This window comes from Drosophila mojavensis, unplaced genomic scaffold (genome assembly GCF_018153725.1).
Source record: "Drosophila mojavensis isolate 15081-1352.22 unplaced genomic scaffold, ASM1815372v1 contig_16, whole genome shotgun sequence".
Classification (NCBI taxonomy): domain Eukaryota; kingdom Metazoa; phylum Arthropoda; class Insecta; order Diptera; family Drosophilidae; genus Drosophila; species Drosophila mojavensis.
The window spans coordinates 3,731,852-3,749,861 of NW_025318693.1; the positions used below are offsets into that span (position 1 = coordinate 3,731,852).

The 18,010-nt window shown below is 39.0% G+C and overlaps 1 protein-coding gene across 1 annotated transcript; it reads right to left on the reverse strand.

Moving 5' to 3' along the window:
* Nucleotides 1-260: 260 nt before the first annotated feature.
* On the reverse strand, nucleotides 261-1,664 carry LOC122756801. Its single transcript, XM_044007333.1, has 2 exons — nucleotides 1,089-1,664; nucleotides 261-1,040 (listed from the first exon to the last, which is right to left on the reverse strand). Exons 1-2 carry the CDS (start codon nucleotides 1,306-1,308, stop codon nucleotides 844-846), a joined length of 417 nt encoding a protein of 138 aa, XP_043863268.1. The 5' UTR covers nucleotides 1,309-1,664; the 3' UTR covers nucleotides 261-843.
* Nucleotides 1,665-18,010: the final 16,346 nt, after the last annotated feature.

Sequence of the window (18,010 nt, forward strand, 5' to 3'; positions counted from 1 at the left end):
GCTTGATTGTTGACTGCTTTGCAGTTATGTAATCGTTATATGAACAGGCTTTGATGCCTTTGGCCATCGCTGATTAATCCATAATTATTGATTAAGACAACACTGATTCATGCCAGAGCTTAATTGGATTCTACAACAAATTAGGTCGTTACGAAGTTTTCTTTACTGTGTTGCCACCATTCCGAGAAATTAAACTTGGCAACCTTTGGTGCAGCCAAGTTCAGCGCAGCAGAGCCGAAGACTGATTAATCTACAAAATATTTGAATCAGAAATGAATTTAATTATGCTGTCTAAATTAGTTTACAAATATTTTTGAGTTTTTTAAAGCTGCTCTGAGCAGAGTTTTACACTAAATAGATGAAAGCTGAGATAATTCCACGTCGAATTCGCATTGAGAGGTCAGAGGTAGCGAATGATGACGAATCCGTTGGCTTTTGGCAGCAATCAAAAGCGTAGAGAAGCGAGTCGAATGCAAAGCAAACACGAAACGCATAAAATACAAATGAAATGCACTTGAGCTTATGCCTGGTCGCTGTTTTGTTTCCACTTGACGATGGTCGCGTTGCCGTTGATGTGTTTTGTGTGTTTGCCCGGCCATTCGGGATTCCCAGAGCAGTTGTTCCAGTTTGTAATTGTGCGCGACTTGCGCTGATTTGCCCAACTCAGCCAAGCTTGAGTAATGGAGGGTGTCGCTGACATTCCCCGGATTGCTGGCTGGCCCCTGCGAACGTTCGTGCACATGCTGCAGCCAGAGCAGGCCCCCCTCTCCCGCCATTTCCCAGGAGGCTGGCGATTGCATGTCTATGCATGTAAATGTTCGACTAGCACTCGAGTCGGTTGGATCACTGCTTGCCTGGCTCTGACCGGAGCGGGTGCTTTTCATTCCCTTCTTTTGTTGGCCCAAGTGTCCGTTGTGGCTGAAAGGTGAGCTCGGCTCTGGTACAATGCTCTGTCTTGCACCCACCACCACCAGCACCACCAGCACCACCGACAGCACTGACAGCACCGACAGCAGAGCCAGCCTCAAGCCAATTCCCTGCTGAGGTAACGCTAGATGAAAAATAAACAGTATGCGCTGTGTCCATACCGTAGTCCTCTGCACTTCTTGTTCCTTGTTCTGCTTGCGCTTGCCATTCAAGATGATTTACAGCGCTTTGTACTTGTGCCTGGGCAATGTGGTTGTCCGGCATGGTTAATGGCTCTTGGTATTGGTGCTGGTGGTGGTGCAGGCTTTGGTGCTGGGGCAAGCGCATCCTTTGCTCATTTGCCTTCTGCATTTGTCGCATAATCGTCCATTTTGAAAGCATGCGCCATCAGTTCAACATGCATTGGACTGCCTCACCTTGGGCTCGTCGCTCGCATTATTTAAGCTCCTTTTTATTTGCTGTCTGGCGTTGGGTCTTTGTGCCTTGAAAAGCATTACCATAAAAACGCAACTCCACAATGACGATACACACAGAAGGAGAAACAAGAGAACAGCAGAGAACAAAAAACAAAACATAATAAAAAAGAAGAGAAAAAAAGAAAATAATAATAAAGCACTTGAAACAAACGTTTTCAGTAAATTTAACATTAGCTGCTTTGTGAAAATAATCAGCGAAAGGTTCACTGCGCGCCGGCATAAAACGGGGAGCCGCCACCTCGTAGGCCTCGTTGGGGTTGGGGTTCGTCTGCCGCGAGAAGGGGTCAGTGTAAAAAGTTTTCTTGTTCGGCTCCTGCGACTGCAAGCAGCCAACATTCTTTGTTGCTCGCTATTATTATACTGGCTTGCCATGCGAGCGTGTGTGTGTGTGTGCGTTGGTATATTTACAAACTCTGTAGCATACTTTTCAGCTTGCGTGGCTGTTGTGTGTTAAGGTTAAGAGTTGGCAAGTCCTTTCGGCTGCATAGAACTTCCACTTCCAGGCAGCGACGCTGTCAACTTTGCTGTACATTTCTGATTTATGTGGCGGCACTGCTCAACCGAACATGAGAGCGAGAGAGGGAGTGAGCGGGAGGGCAAGGCAAGCTTCTTTTGCATAGCATACTTTGAGCCGTGCCTGAATTTGTATTTATTTTTATTTTCTCATTTTCTTATGCTAGCCGTCAAAGTGGGCAAATTATTTCAATTTCTATTATCGCATTTTGTGATTGCCGAGCTGCGTTTTTTTTATTTCACAAATTTTTCCAGGAAAATTCTCAGGCATTTCGCATGGCTTGCTGTTGCGCCGAGTTCAAGGTATTTTACAGTTTATTAGCCTAGTTTAAGTTTTGGGCTTTTCTCACTATTGCTTAACTTGGATACAAGTAATTAAGGCATTAATCCATTGGCCATCTTAAAGCTTGAGCCGCACAGTTTTCATTAAAAAGTTCAATTTGCTAAAAGCCATCGAAGTGGCACAAAAGTCGACTCTGATAATGAAAAAGCAAATTGCTGGCAAACTTTAAGGTCGGAAAATAAAATTTGTGCAGCTGCTGCGGCGAAATGTCCAAGAATTATGCCAAATGCAGCGACAGCACAAATTTTGTTGCTCATTTGAACTCAACTCGAAGAACTCGCATAATTGTGCCGCCCCCAATTGCATTGAACAGATTGAATTTTCCGCTCGATTGCAGTTGAAGCTGAAATTTGCAGTTTATTGTAGGGAAAGCATCAGGATATAAAAAGAAAATATTCTTTTTGTGAACTATCGAGTGAATTTTCGATTTCGGGATTTAGTTTATCTTGTTGAAATACGTGCTTTAATGAAATGTTTTCCAAGTCGATAGGATATGAAAGTGAAGTGTTACATAAATAATATTTTATTATATTAAATATATTTAAAAAAAAAAAATATTCCAAAACCTCATAAAGCTGCTCCCCTCTTTATTGTTTTTGGTAATAATTATTTTTTTTTTTTTTTAATTAGTGTTAGTATTAACAAATGCAAATGAATCTATAAAATATGAACATATATTAATATAAAAATTCATTAAGTTGAGGCCAATAAAATAATAATAAAAAATAATGTATCTAATTAACTAGTCATTCTATATTCCAAAATATACTAGTCTTTGAATATATGCAGTTTTATTAAATTTTTATTAAAAGAGCAGAAATAAATTAAAAAATGGCTTAAATTCTCAGTAATTTGAACAGCTTTATAATTTAATGTTAATAAAATATGTATCGTGTTAAAATAATTTTATTTATTTATTTTTTTTTTTTTTTTTTAATTACTTTACTGACCTAAAAAGCTGGCTGACCTGAAAAATAACATTAACGAATTATTTATATGAAAAATGTTGAATCAAAATGTGATTAAATGCTATAAAAATTGCTTGGTTAAGTAAGCTCTTTATTGCCTGAATGTTGGGCATATAAAAACTCTTTTGTTGTCTCTTCCGGCTTGCTTCGACTTCGGGTTTGATACGCGATTGGATAAACTTGCCGGCGCTCTGTCAGTGTCAGGCATTCTGCAAAGTTGTTGCTATATTTGCAGCTAAACAGATCCCGCTGAGAGCAGAGCTGAACAAGCCGGCCACAAAGTGTTTATATTGTAACAGCTTACTTCACAATAGACTTACTTTAGCACACACACACACACACACACACATCCGGTTAGCTGCTGCCATTTGGCATTTCCTGCCCTGGCTTTTATGTCAGCCCTTCCGCATGCAGCGTTTGACGGAGTTTTATGCGTTTCGCTCTAATTTTTTAAGCCAATAGTTGTCCAATCAATTTCAAGTGTTCGCCACCAACTTGAATCTACATAAAAATGCCAGTAAGGCGATCTCAACATACACTCTGTCTCTCTCTTTTTCTTTCCCTCCCTCTCTCTCTCTCTTGTTCACACACACGCGCACATTGCAGTGGCTGGGCAGCTATAAAATTCAGTGTTGACGCAAGGCGATGACGAGGTCGCCAATGGACGATGGCGGCGTCTGGCGAATTGCAAATGCATAAATTTAACTCTACAGCAGTAACTGCAGCAGCAGCAGTCGCAGCAACAACTGCAGTAAAGGAAATGCAGGAAAAAGAAAAATGCTTGCCAAAAAAAAAAAAAAAAAAAAAAAAAAAAACCAGCTGCAAAAACTGACAAAAAAACTGCAGACAAACTGAGCATAACCACCATTCAAATATGAGTGCTATGTGTGTGTACTGTGTGTGTATGTGTGTGTGCTCTTAAAATAAGTGTCCCGCAGCCGTAAGGCAAAGGACTATAGGCATTGAGTAAACAATATTTAAAAGCTATTTAAGAAGTGCTAGAAAATTAAGAGCATTCGTCTATTATGTGAAACGAAGAGCAGCTAGCTGATACGAGTATGTGTATGTGTATTGGTTAGCTGTTGATTTAAGCATAGACATTACACATACAATCTGTTATTCTCAAATAGACTACTCTTTGTACGAACAACTAAGTAATGCTCCCCATTTTATGGCACTCAAGTTTTCCCTTGATTGCAGAGCAACTGCAAGTCAACATCAGCCAGCCGAGATGTCAGACAAGTGTGGCACAGATGGAATCTTGTGTAATATTTAATGTGTATAAGAATGCTCGTATCTACTCGTATATATCTAAATACGCTTTTTGGCAATGAAAAGGCAGCAGCTCTGATTCGGCTGTTGTCTTGCTGGAGCGTCTGGCGTTGGAAAAATTGAAAAACAAATTGCTGACATGGAAAACAATGCATCAAATATTGAATGGACGCTGCCATTCAGTTAGCTATGCCGGGGCCTGTTTTACAATTAATGACAAAAAATGCAAAAACAAACTAGGAAAATTATTTTTGTTTTTGTTTTTTTAAGCCAACAGCTGCCAACACGTATCAGCGGCGAGCAGGGTGGCAGGCGGAGCAGGAGCTGGAGTGAAAGGCTTCCAAAAATATGGGTCATGTTTGCCATGGCGTAATGTGTAGAATGATTGCAACTTTAAAAAGCAAACAAACAACAAAAAAGAGAGAGAGAGAGAGAGAGAGAGAGAAAAAAGCTGCAGCTAGCGAAGCGCCGCCCACAAGCCGGGCGAACGAACCAGCAAGGCAAATAGTAAACAGCAAACTGTCTGCCAGAAGAAGGCAGCAGCACACTGGGCCAGTCCCAGGCCCAGGCTCAGCATGAGGCACTGGCAAGCAAACAAACAAACGGAACGAAACGAAACGAAGCGTCCATACAAATGCCCAAGTCTGAAACTAGGCCTGTCGTCGTTGGGACGCATGCATCATGCATGCAGCCAGCAGTTGCCGTTGAGTGGCAGCTGCCGGTCGACGTCGCAGTTGCAGTTGCAGTTGCAGTAGCAGTCAGCATCAAGTTGAGGTATCGAGTTGAGCTGCATTGGTGTCTGCTTCATTGCAGCGCGGCACTTGCAGTCGCTGTTACTGCGGCTCAGCTTCAGCCCATTTTATGTAGCTTTGACTGCTCTTGTTGACGACGTTGCTGTTGCTGCAGCTACAATTGCCGCTGATTGCGAAAGTATTTGCGAGCAAATGTGAGCCGACTCCCAGGGCTGCAAGCTGCAAACTGAAATGCTATGCCTCATAGCCAGCTGGATGGCAATACAGATACACAAAGTATGTGCAGTGAGCCCTTGTGTTTCGTGTGAGCATCTGGATCTTGTTATAGATAAACTCAATGTGCAGCTTATGCTTGTACTCTCTGTACGACTGGGTGAATAAAGGCTTACAAATTGTGCTGGCTAAGTAAATTCTTGAACTTCATGTTTCGGCTAGATCTGTAAACTAATGTAAGGCGATGCAGCCCTGGTTGGCAGCTGCTCTTTCGATTGCTGATTACAAAAGTATCTATAGGAAAAGGGGCGCAAGCAGATTATCGCTGGGTAGCAACTACCTGGTGGATGTGGCTGTGTCAGCTACGCCCACTATCCACTCAAGCAGTCAACACTCCGGGTCTGCGTCTGAAGTGCCAAGCAGTAAGCAGCAGGAGGCAGGTGGCAGGGGGCGTGCGGCATGCAGCAATAAAAGCTATACGAGTAAGCCGCTTTCATGGCTCTTACGGAGTGGGCGAGCGGGTAGATGCTGTCGCTTGAATACGGTTGATTTAGTTAGTAGGAAACAAATACACATGCAGTGTTACAGTTACAGGCAGCTGCTGCTGAGCTCTGCTCAAGGACTTACCTGCTGAGACCAAAGCGGGCGACTGTGCGAGTTTCGCTTCAGTGCGGCAGCCCGAAGAGCATGACAGGGGGCAGGGCGTGGTGTAGTCTGTTGGGCGGCGTAATTAAATTCTGGCATTTAAACGTTTCATAAGTGCCTGGCAAATGAATTGCAAATGATTTGTAAAGATGCCAGCAAAAAGTTTACAATTACAAAGAGGACAAAGCCACTCGCTAACTGAATGACTAACTGAGCGACTGAATGGCTGAATGACTGAGCGATTGCTCCTTGGCCGCTAGCTCAAAGCGTTTGTCTGATTAAAATTGCGAGAGGCCATAGCAGAAGCAGCAGCAGGAGCAGGAGAACGGGCAGGAGCAGTAGCAGCATCAGTAAAAAAACCCTATTTAACCCAGATTGAAAAACTCGAAATTAGTTTTCATTTACGTTGGTTGCCTGTTGCTCTTAGATGCGGGCGCTTTGGCCGGAGTTTTTACTGCGCTTGCAGTTAATTTTTAATGCACGGCATCTAAAAACCGTAGCTTGGCATGTTATTATGCGTGCTGTACTTAGTGCTGGCAACCCATTAACAACACCAACAACAACAACAATCACCAACAACACTTTGTAGCCAGAGTGAATGCAAAGCGCAGGGATCATCGTGTTCCGTCAAACGGAAACAACTTTAATTCGCAATATAGTTGAGTAACCACAAATACAAAAAATATACATATTTCATTTGCCTTGCATTCAGCTCGTGAGTTTTACTCAATTAAGCGAATTTATAGCACATAAAACAGCAGTTAACAAAGTTGGTGTAGTTTGCATATTCTTTCTATAAATATCGTACATTTTAAGTTTTCATTGTTTGCTTGTTGTTTTGAATAAACTTTATTATATACTACTAACTGGTTGATTTCCTTGCTGTTTTTTTTTTTTTCTCCGCAAAAGTTCGTCAGTGTTTGACCAAAGTTCTGGTTTTGTGCTCCTCATGACTGCCTCATGTCAAGTTTTCTATTATGCAACTTGCTGCTATCAGAGTAAATCTTTCTATTTGTTTGCATAAAACTTTATCAGTAAACAAACACACAAGGCACAATTCTTGGAATGCCTCGACACACACGCACATAGACACACACACACGCACACGCTTACATTTATATCTATATATATTATCTTGGTGAAGTGCATGTTGCCTGTTGGCTAACTTCAATCGATTTCCGTTTAGCCACGAAGCGAACCACTAAAAAAAAAGTTGCCTCTCGATTGGCAGTTGCGAGTTTTAGCTTCTGCTCTGTTGGTCATTGTGTGTGAGTGTGTCTGTGTTTGTGTGTGTTGCCTTTGCTTTGAGTTGCCTTCTATTCACTTTCATTCGAACGTTGGCACGTTTGCGTAGTTACCGCTTATCCGTTGCTGTGCAAATTATTACATTGACCTAGTAAAACGGCAACGAGTCATGTGCTTGACTCCAAACACCAAGAGGATAAAGGCAAATACCAAAAAAATAAAAAAAAATATAACACACATAATCGAGCAACGTTCGTTCAGCAAATATTAGACTCTAAGGACTAAGCACGCTTTGTGAGACTTGCTTCATTGACAGATTTCTGTTCATATTTGATAAACTATACAAAGCCACACACGAATCAAAACTTATTTAATTTTTTTTTTTTTTTTTTTCGAGTAAAGAAATCATAATTAAAAATATAACAACTTTATTTGCAGCACATGAAACAACTTAAATCTTAGCGCTGCGAAACGAAACAAAATCATTAAAAATAAACTGAAGGCAACCAAAATGAATTGCCCTCGGCGAGTGCAGGCAAGAAAAGCAATTAACTTACAACTGAATGTAGCACATACACACACAGACACACATACACATACATGTACTTACTGTATACAACCTGAGTGCTGTTTTTATAATTTAAACAACGGTTCCTTATTGCCCTTTTATGCACTGCCATAAATCAAAGGCAAAAGGCGCTTTAAGCGAAATTCAAATGTTGGCCATATGGCTGGCCAAACTTGTCCTGAAAGTTCGTGTTCATTGCTCCTTCTAGGCAGCCGGTTGGCTCTCTGGGGCAAGGACGACTGGAGGACTAGAGGACTGGTGGCGCCTCCGATCTGCGCACATGCAACATGGCACATGTGGCGACTGTTGCTCGCCTGCTCCGGTCGCCTCGTTGTAAATAATTCATTTTTTATTTGCTGCCAGAATGAACTTCACCTGGGTAATCAAGCGCTGGTGCAGTATTAAAAATTATTATTATTTTTTGATTTATGATTGAATTTTGGTTACTTGGCGCTTGCCTCTCAATATTTTCATAGCTCACAGCACTCTCTTCAAATATTAATGGCTAAGCTTCATGTTTTTCATGTCATAATTCAATAGCTGAAAACTTAAAACTTTTTTTTTTTTTTTTTTTTTTTTTGAATGAATTTAAATTATTAATTTAAATATAAACATTGTTTTTTTTTTATGGCAGCAATTTATAGACTTTATATTTAAAAAATTTATAAAAATTGAAGATATACTAACAAATGTTTACAGTGAAGATTTCGACGAGAGCATTGAGCTAAACGCTGAGAAATTCTTTTTTCAGTTATCAGAGAGTAATATGAAAATTGTTTTCTGTTCATGTGGAAATGCGTAGAATATTCCTTTTCTTTAATATCTATGAATCTTCGATTTCAATGTACATAGTAAGGGAGATATATATACAATGTCAAGATAGGAAGAGCAGCAAGAGCTAACTACCGAGAACCAGAAGCAGAACCGCTGTTGGAGTTATGCTATTAACATAATGCTGTTAAAAGCATAACATAGCAATGTAAGGAAGGAACAATTGCTGTTGATGGAATGTGGCATAAACATTTTCCAATGCCGTGAATATTTATATATATACAAATAAAAATAATATATATAAAAATAATAATAATTTAGGTTTTAATTAAAAGTATTTAACTAGTTTTATATTTATTTAATGGTTTTTCTCAAACGTAAATTGGCTCAAATGGCTACCAATTTATTTTTGACCAAATAAGTTGCGTATAAAAGACCGCACTCAACCCATATATTCCTCAATTTGTTTATTCATACGAGTTAAACAATTTCAGTCAACTACAAAAATATATTCATATATCCTTTATATTGCGAGTCGGACGAATGAACATATTTCGCTTTATGTTCAGCAAATTTCATATCCATGTTTGTAGCTCATTTATTTTGTTTTCGTCTTTCAGGCCAATTTCACACACGTTGCTGCTCTTAAGTAAATAAATATGAATGTAAATTTGCACTGCACCCAATTTGGATTGCTTTTTCCTTCTATTTTTGACAGACTCTAATTCAATAATGTGTGTCAAAAAAAAAAGAAGAAGAACCGAGTACATGCGAAAAGGCAGATAAAAACATTGGCAACAACATTGGCCTAACCGCAGGCAGCGCCTTTTTTTGCAGTGGCCAGCGGTCAGCAGGATGGGCAAAACAAGTAAATGAAACGTGCAAAAAACGAGTAACAAAACACAAAACAAAATGGCAAGCAATTTTGGTTGAGGCGTTGCAATTAATAAAGGCTACACACACACACACACACTAACACACACACGACAACGATGCAGGCGCAGGACATTGACACGACAACAACAACCATTGCTGCAACAGCAACAACAGCAACAACAGCAGCAACAGCAATGGCAACATACAATACAGACCATTTAAGGGCCAACAGCAGCAATCACAAAAAAAAAAGGGCGTAACAATCGTCAGTGTGCAGTTGAAGGCATATAAATTAGGGGCGTGTCGGATGGCAGAACACAGTACAGCAACTCAACAGAATATTTTGTAGAATGGGTTCTTTTATTCTCTCTATCTTTTCTTCGTTTTTTTCTGTTTTGGATTCTTGTTGCTGTTGCTGTTGCTGTTGCTTGTGTGTTGGGCCAAGTAAATCTTCAATGTTGTTGCACAAGCGATAAGGCAAGATAAATGAGGCTTTAATGTAAAATAAATTAAGCACTTGTCGTGTGTATTATGTGCCCCCAAATGGGCGCTCGTCTTCGCTCAGCTCAGCTCTGTTGGGGTTGGCCTCTCCTGTCCTGTCCTGTCCTGGCCATGGCTATGGGTATGGCTATGGCTATGGCTGGCATGCCAGGAATGACATTTGATTATCACGCGGCTTCAGCGCGTCTTTGCCAGCGCGCATTCCATAAATCAACGACAGCGCTGACATCGATGTTAGGGTCGACATTTGTGTCGTGCATGGCATAACAATGCCAGCTGGCTTTAATTAAACTACACTTAGCGCACTCTATTGCAACTGTCTGCATTCCTACGACCACAATGGAAACTGTGCCTCAAAGAGCTGGCTATAAATCTCATGAAACTCCTGCGGCTCAGGCGATGCCACGCATCAGCAGATAAAATAGACCGCATTCAACTAGCTGAAAAGGTATTTACATGACACCTGGTATAGAAGCCTTGAACCTTACAGTTGGTAAAGTTAAATTTTATATAGATAAGTATAAGCATGAAATACATTTAACTTAAATTTGTTGTTGGTTGTAGAAATTAAAAAAATTGTAATGAAAATTTCTAAACTTTATTTATGAAACTTAAGGTAATTTATTTATATTGGGAACCTGCTCTGAGCAAGATAGCGTATACGCAATATATGCATGTGTCTCGAAATATGAAATAGATTAGAAAAAATATGTTCTTAAAGGCCAACTATTATATTTATATTTATTTATTAATTTTTTATTTTTATTTATTTATTACTTTATTTTTTTTTTTTTTTTTAGCGATATTATAAAATATATTTATTCATAGATTACAGTATAGCTACCTTTTTAGGCAACTTAATCTAAACAGAATTTTAACTAATTTAATATACTAATAACTACATTAATTCTAATCTAGGATACTTGAGTATTTTATTTGTATAAATTGTATACAACTATTATATGAGTAATTGAATTATATGAATTAAAGTTTTGCCTAAATTTTGGAAATACAATTCCGTCGAAAATGTTTACATTAAAAAAAAATTTTTTTTATATTTAAAATACCTTGCTTTTACTTAAAATTTAAGAATCGAATGTAAAACTAATTTATTTATTTATTTATTTATTTATGGTTACAAAGAATTAATTCTAAATAACAAGTTTTAAGCCAGGGCAACAAAGACCTTCAGGCAAAAACTAAATATAATAGATAAATATTATAAACTTGATTTCATGTTTGTATAAAATAAGCGTTCCTTTAAGAAAGTTGGTTTCATAAATTAATTAAGCAAAAATAGAATTTACAGATTGCTTTGACTCGTTTTTAATTAAATTGACTGAAACTCAATATGCTAAAATATTGAGCATTAATGTAGCTAATGCTGTGGGTGCTCACAGTGGAATGTCGCCTTTTGCCTGTTGCGCAACGTAGAATTTGTGTTTGTGTGTTTGTATTAGTCCCGCGGGGCATACAAGCATCATGTTTGCTTTTCATTATAACAAATTAGTTGTTTACATCGTTCGGCGCCTCGATTGATTTTTGTGCATGCATATTTAATGTGGCCGGTCGTTGCCATCCGGCTTGCTTGTCCGGCGCTGCGGCTGCGGCACCTGAGGATTGGCTACGCATATATTATGGCACGCTCGCGTGCTGCATGTGATTAGCAGGAGACGCCGGCTCAACAACTGTCAGGTGTGATAGTTATCCGAACATCGCTCGGTCCCTGCACGGCCATAAAATGCTAGACAGCATTAGCCTCCGTTCCGGAGCACATCCACACACATATACAATTATTTATTATATTTTGTTTGGCATGGATAGAGAGAGTTGGCGGGATAATACTTCAGAGTAAAGTCAGAAAGGGTTCCTCCCCTTTTGGTGCGCATATTCGTGAATTGAACGTGCACAGACTCGTATTTACGAAAGCACTATCATATGTCAGCAAAAAGAAAAAAAATAAATAAATAAATAAAACAGGCTATTATGCGACAGTCTGTTTGTCACATGCCATTAATTAATTAAATTGTTCATTTCCGTTGTCTAATTAAATTTGCGACGAGCCAAATACTTTGAAATATTTTATTCAAATTAAATACTAACAAAAGCTCAGTTGTAAAAAAAAAGAAGCATGGTATAAGTATGGTAGATGGTACAGTGAAGCCAACCGGTGAATGTACTTTTGCTTGTTCTTTGAATAATGCATATTTATTTTTTATTCTTTTGTTTCTTTAAGTACTTAAGTACTTAAAATTAAAAAAAAAAAAAAAAATAAATAAATAATAAAAATAAATGGAAACTTTCAGCTAGTCTTTTTTGAAAGAACCCCCACTGCACTGTGAACATTAAAATGAGTTGCATAATAATAAAATATAAAATAAATAAAAAAAAAAAACGGTTAAAAACTGGCAAAAAATGGCGCTGCGAAAACAAATTTATTTCTACCTTGTAATTAGTATATTTTAATTGATTGCAATATATTAATGCACTCAACAGGAAAATGCATTGATTTTATATATGTATATATTTTATATACATATGTATATCTAAATTATTTTTTTTTTTTTTTTTTTTTGTCTTTGTGATGTCTGTCTGTCCTTATGAACTTGTAATTAATCTCTGGTACATATATATCTATGCTAGGCAAATTGGAAATGATTATATCATATACACAATATATATTTGTGTTACCATTCCAGCAATGTTTAATATGTTAGCTATCATATAATAACAACAAAAAACATTGTCAGGAACTCACACAACAATTCCAACAGTCAACAATCCGCATATACCATCTGTACATAGAAATCTGACTACCAATACCAACAGGTGAAGGGCTAAAAAGATAATGTGCTCTATCCCGAAGCAGTATCTGATATGTTTCAAATATTATGGCATAGAACGGAATTAAGCCAATGCTTAAAATGTAAATGCCAGCTGATAGACCACTTAGTACTTAAGACAAAAATCTGTTGCAAGCTAAGAACTGAATAAAAAGAGCAGAATTGTCTTAGTAGTGGACCTTTTATTGAAATAAAAACTATGTGGTGATTAATCAATTAACGCAAGTTATGGTACAAGTCTTATATAAGTATATTATAAAAGTTTTTATTACTATGTATTTATGTATAATACATTTATACATAATTCACTTACACAGGGCTGTGCATAGTCGACGTACTGATGTAATATCCTCTTTTTTTTTTTTTTTTTTTTTTTTTTGTTTGTTTGTTAATAATAGATAAATATAATATATTTGTGGTTGACAATAATGAGAATTTTCTTAGAATTAAGTAGATTTCTTGACATCGCTTTTTGAGCATGGTTCATGAAATTGGATCTCTCAATTAACCACCTTGAGCCAAAAGCCAAAAGAGACATATAGGGTTGCCAGATGGGTTCGTCGAATACAAATCAAAAGAAAATATTAAAAAAATAAATAAAATTATCACATAAAGGCAGCCTGCACCTTATTGATGCACATTATCTTGGTAATTCATTGAATTTCTGTATAAATTAACTATAAATATTTTCATGATGGTTGCTTATGGCTGATTGAATGCAATTTGACACCTTAAGCTATTTGATATGCAGCAATATGCAATTTACGCCTGATTGTGTTGGTCAGGCCGATTGGAATGCGGTTAGGTGCAATGAGGGCCGCACACTATCAAATTCGATATGGAATATTACAGTTACCGTTCCGAGAATCATATTTGACATTCTACTCCATCGAATCGAATTGTGGCAAGGGCAAGGACAAACGAACGAATGCTTTGGAATGCTTTGATTACACTTACCGCAGAGTGGAAGATACAAGCACGGCCTGAGTATCGAAATGGGTGTATGTGTGTGTGGGTGTAGTGTGGGTGTTTGTACCTCTAGCTTGTTGCTTACGACCTCAATTACATGCACAAATAAACTGAAACAAACATTTGCTGAGAACTCGCCGCTGCCGCTCGTCCCAAAAGCAGAGACCGTGCCACATGTGGCCTTAACGCTGGCTTTGCTTTTGTATAAATGTTGTTGCCTCCTTCGCACGTACACACACACCGTCACACACATACACAAAGCTGGTCTCTGCTTGCGTGTTTCGGTATTAGAATTTCAATGCAAATGTCCTTGTCACATTTGGGAAATTTATTTGTAAATTTGCCTATGCACATGGCTTCCATAGCGAGTACTTTTTCAAGTGCGACGGTGTGTGTGAGTGAGTGGGTGGGTGTGTGTGAGTGTGTGTGTGTGCATATATGATTAGTCGACATGTGACTGCGGCCTCAACCACAGCTTCTCAGTTGCCGAAAATAAAAGTAAAAAAACATATTTGATGCTGCTTCCAAAATGTATTTCTGCCTAATTTGGCTGAGCCACAGATGCAACCAAATTAATTAACTTTAATTGAGATTTGAATTTTGCAAAATAAGTGAGATTTATATTGTTAAATATAGAGCATATATATAAATAATAAATATATGTATATGTGCATGTGTTATATATAAATAATAATTAAATATGCTCAAGTTTGAAGATGTTTTTATTTTATTCAAGTCTTCAAGTAAATAAAAGTTTTTATTCAGATTTATGGTCATCCGACTAGAGGTGAAATTTATTTTGAAAGCAGCCTAAATTTCTTTGCATTTGCATGCGCATTTTGTGCAGTGCCCATCAGCAGATCGTGTTGAGTCGCATATATAAAATCAGAGCGCCTAAAAACAACCACCCCTAACACACACACACACTCACATTCACAGATGTGTACATGCATTGCAATGCCAGAGTGAAATTTGACACTGTAACGAGCTTTAGAATTTTTGGGCTTTGCATAATTTTGTGTTTTTGGTGCGCCTAATTGCAGTCATGCAACTGGGCATCGATTGCATGCCTCGTAAATCTTCATAAGTCTCCGGGTAACATAAACTAACGTGGCATTAATTTCATATTATCAGCTACGCGGCTGCCCGGGGGCCATAAAACGCGAATGCAACTCCTGAACAGCCAGAGCTGGCCGCAACTAACGACTTGTTGTGCCGACATAGCATACTTTTGGGGTTTCTATTTAATGGCATTGCGAGAATGCCGAAGATGCAGCAACACGAGGCAATAGCAATGCCCACTCGACTGCCTTGGCCTGGCCTAGCCCAGCCTGGCTCGGCCCGGGCCAGCTAAACTTTTGCCAGCTCTTAGCTTTGGGAAAGTTTTACTGGCGCACAGCTAGAATGAGCTCACGTGCTACGTTGTTGGGCAGCAACACCAACGCAAAGGCCATAGTCAATTCCTTATGCGGACACAATTTCACAGCGAAATGATTTTGAAAAGGGGTCTCAGGTTGCACAGCCCAACCCCACTGACCCCACGGCCAACAACAGGCGGCCAGCAGCAGCCCATCTGTGTATTTGAACGTTGAAAGATGCAAATTTACTACACACCGAAATGCTCCGACAGTTGAAATAAATATTAAAGTGAAAAACTTTCCAACATCCCTCGCTGCCAATGTGTGCCTCTCTCTCTCTCTCTCTCTCTCTCTCTCTCTCTGTGTGTGTGCGTGTGCGGACCTTAGGCAAGCGAATGTTAATGGAGTGGGGCGTGGCGGACTGGGCATTGCTCGTGGTCTTTGCAATTTTACTTCATATTCGCTTTTCTTTGCTGTGCAAAAATTAACATTTGCACAAGGTTTGTAGAAACAGAAACGATGAAGACGTGGGCGAGGCTACAAAAGAGGTGGGGGGGGCTGGCCACGGACCTCGGCTTGGAGCTATAAAACTTGTTCATTCATAAATCATGCACAAAAATTATTATCATTATGAAAGTTGCCTTTCGGTATCATCAAAGCGGGTGCCAACGTGGCTGCCGCCTGCCAGAACCAAGAAGGGTTAAGCGTGTCAGCCAAAGATTCATTTTCTCTCTCTCTCGCACTTTTATACTTTTTTTTTTTGCAGCTTTTCTACGACGTTGACTTTCATTTTTTCAATTTTTCATCATCAAATTCAGGCAGGAAGACGACGTTGGTAACAAAAAGAAAAATGAACGTTGCATAGATTTAGAATCGCACAGATTTACTTGCCCTTTCATATTAAAATTGTTATTTTGTTTTTTTTTTTTTTCTGTTATCTCTGAGTTGTGGCTCAGCGTGAACTTTGATAATTTTACACTTAATTTGATTTGAGATGTCAGTCTCCTTGTGCGGTGCTGTGCGGACTGTGGCTGCTCCTTGGGTCGCCTGACACAACCAATGAGACAACTAAACACTTGACTTATTGTGCAAGTCAATTTGCTTTTGGACTGATGCGAGGCAACGAATGGGTTGCCCTTCAGCCTCAATTATATTCAGACACTCACACTGCTGGGCGGGAGTCACGCCCACGACCCACGTCCTGCCCTCGGTCGATTCAATTTCGCTTTACGCCGGGCTGAATATAACGAGTTTACTTAGTTATTGATATGCAGCAGGAAGTTTTAGTAAACTTGCTTGGCTAATAGCACTCGACGTCGAGAATAAATTGCGGTTATTTGCGGATTATAAAGTGCTAATTGCTTTCGAGTTTAGACTAACAGAAAGCCACGTAAAGGTGCATCCCCGGAGAAGACGAGAGAGAGAGAGAGAGAGAGAGAGAGAGAGAGAGGGAGAGGGAAAGGGAAAGAGAGACTGAGAGACACGAAGACTTGCAACTGTGAAATATGGATTTCAATGTCTTTTAAATTCTTACAGCTATCTTGTGAAGAGAATTCTAAACACATGCAATGTCGTCTTATATTCAACATAATTAGCTTTATTTCTGCAATGCACTTTGTACACTTTAAGCTAGCTGAAATTGAATACAACTATCGCCAAGATATTTCATCACAAGCTGATGGCATGAGGTCGACTTGAGAAACTTTGTGAAAACCCACTTAATCCCTTGACATATATCAACTTGAAATAACTGCAACTGCAAATATACTTTTTCTCAACTGCATAAATCTTTGAATGCTCGCGAATTACTTAAGGCGAAAAAGAGCTAGGGAAACTTTTGGCGAACAAGTTGAGAAGTTACGCCTATGCCAGATTCTGCCAATGTTGCCAATATGCTCGACCTCAAAGTGGCAAAAAACAAGCAGCAAAAGCTTAGTAAACTGCATTCAGCCACCCCAAGTAACATGAACCCAATCTGTGCAGCCTCCATTGCAGTTGCCGTCGCAGTCTCCGTCTCCTTCTCCTTCTCCATTTCCTTCTCCATCTTGAAGTCGACTCATGCAAAACAGCAACAAGCGAGTTGCAAACGCGGAAATTGAATCTATAGGCTGATTCGTCCTTGTTGAACGTATTTTCCACGCAGCTACCAAAATACATTGCAGCAAATGGGGAAAAACATCTGCATCAGGCAAATGTAAAAGCCGGGGAGCCAAGTGCTTGTCTGGCTCAAGTTTTGCCGGGGGGCGTGTTGCCAACGATTGATTTGTAGTGTTTGCCTTGCGGTCACACGACGAGACCTTTCACTACTTGATGATATTTGTAGAAGCTTTGCTGCATAATATCATCCAGCTAACTAAATCACGAACTCATTTCAAACTATGCACCTTCATTTAAGTTACAGTTTCTGCTAGTCGAGGCATTAGTTCTTTACTGTTTCTAGAATTTGCGAAAAAATGCCGCACATTGTTTAATTTCGCTGCAAAGCATTGAATGCTTCTCTTGTTTACTCTCTATAAAGCATTCTTTCGTCTGCAATTGGAAGGTAAAAGTTTCATATGCCACTACAAAAATATGGGAGTGAAGAAGAGTTTCGAGCTATGTGATTCCCTGTACTAGAATACTGTTTAATACTGCTTCAACTGCTTCAAGACTGAAGATAACATAATAAATATATTTACTTTTATTTTCAGCTCTTAAGTATCTGCAATCTAAAGCAATTCACCTGTTGCTAAATATTTTATGCTAATATTTGTCTTAGTTATTAAGCTCG

What these genes read in the sequence shown, in the direction of transcription:
- LOC122756801 (XM_044007333.1), bottom strand. Translation starts at nt 1,308, where the DNA reads ATGCTTTCAAAATGGACGATTATGCGACAAATGCAGAAGGCAAATGAG. An exon ending in AAGAAGTGCAGAGGACTACG is followed by an intron (nt 1,041 to 1,088) that starts GTATGGACACAG and finishes GCGTTACCTCAG; the next exon opens with CAGGGAATTGGCTTGAGGCT.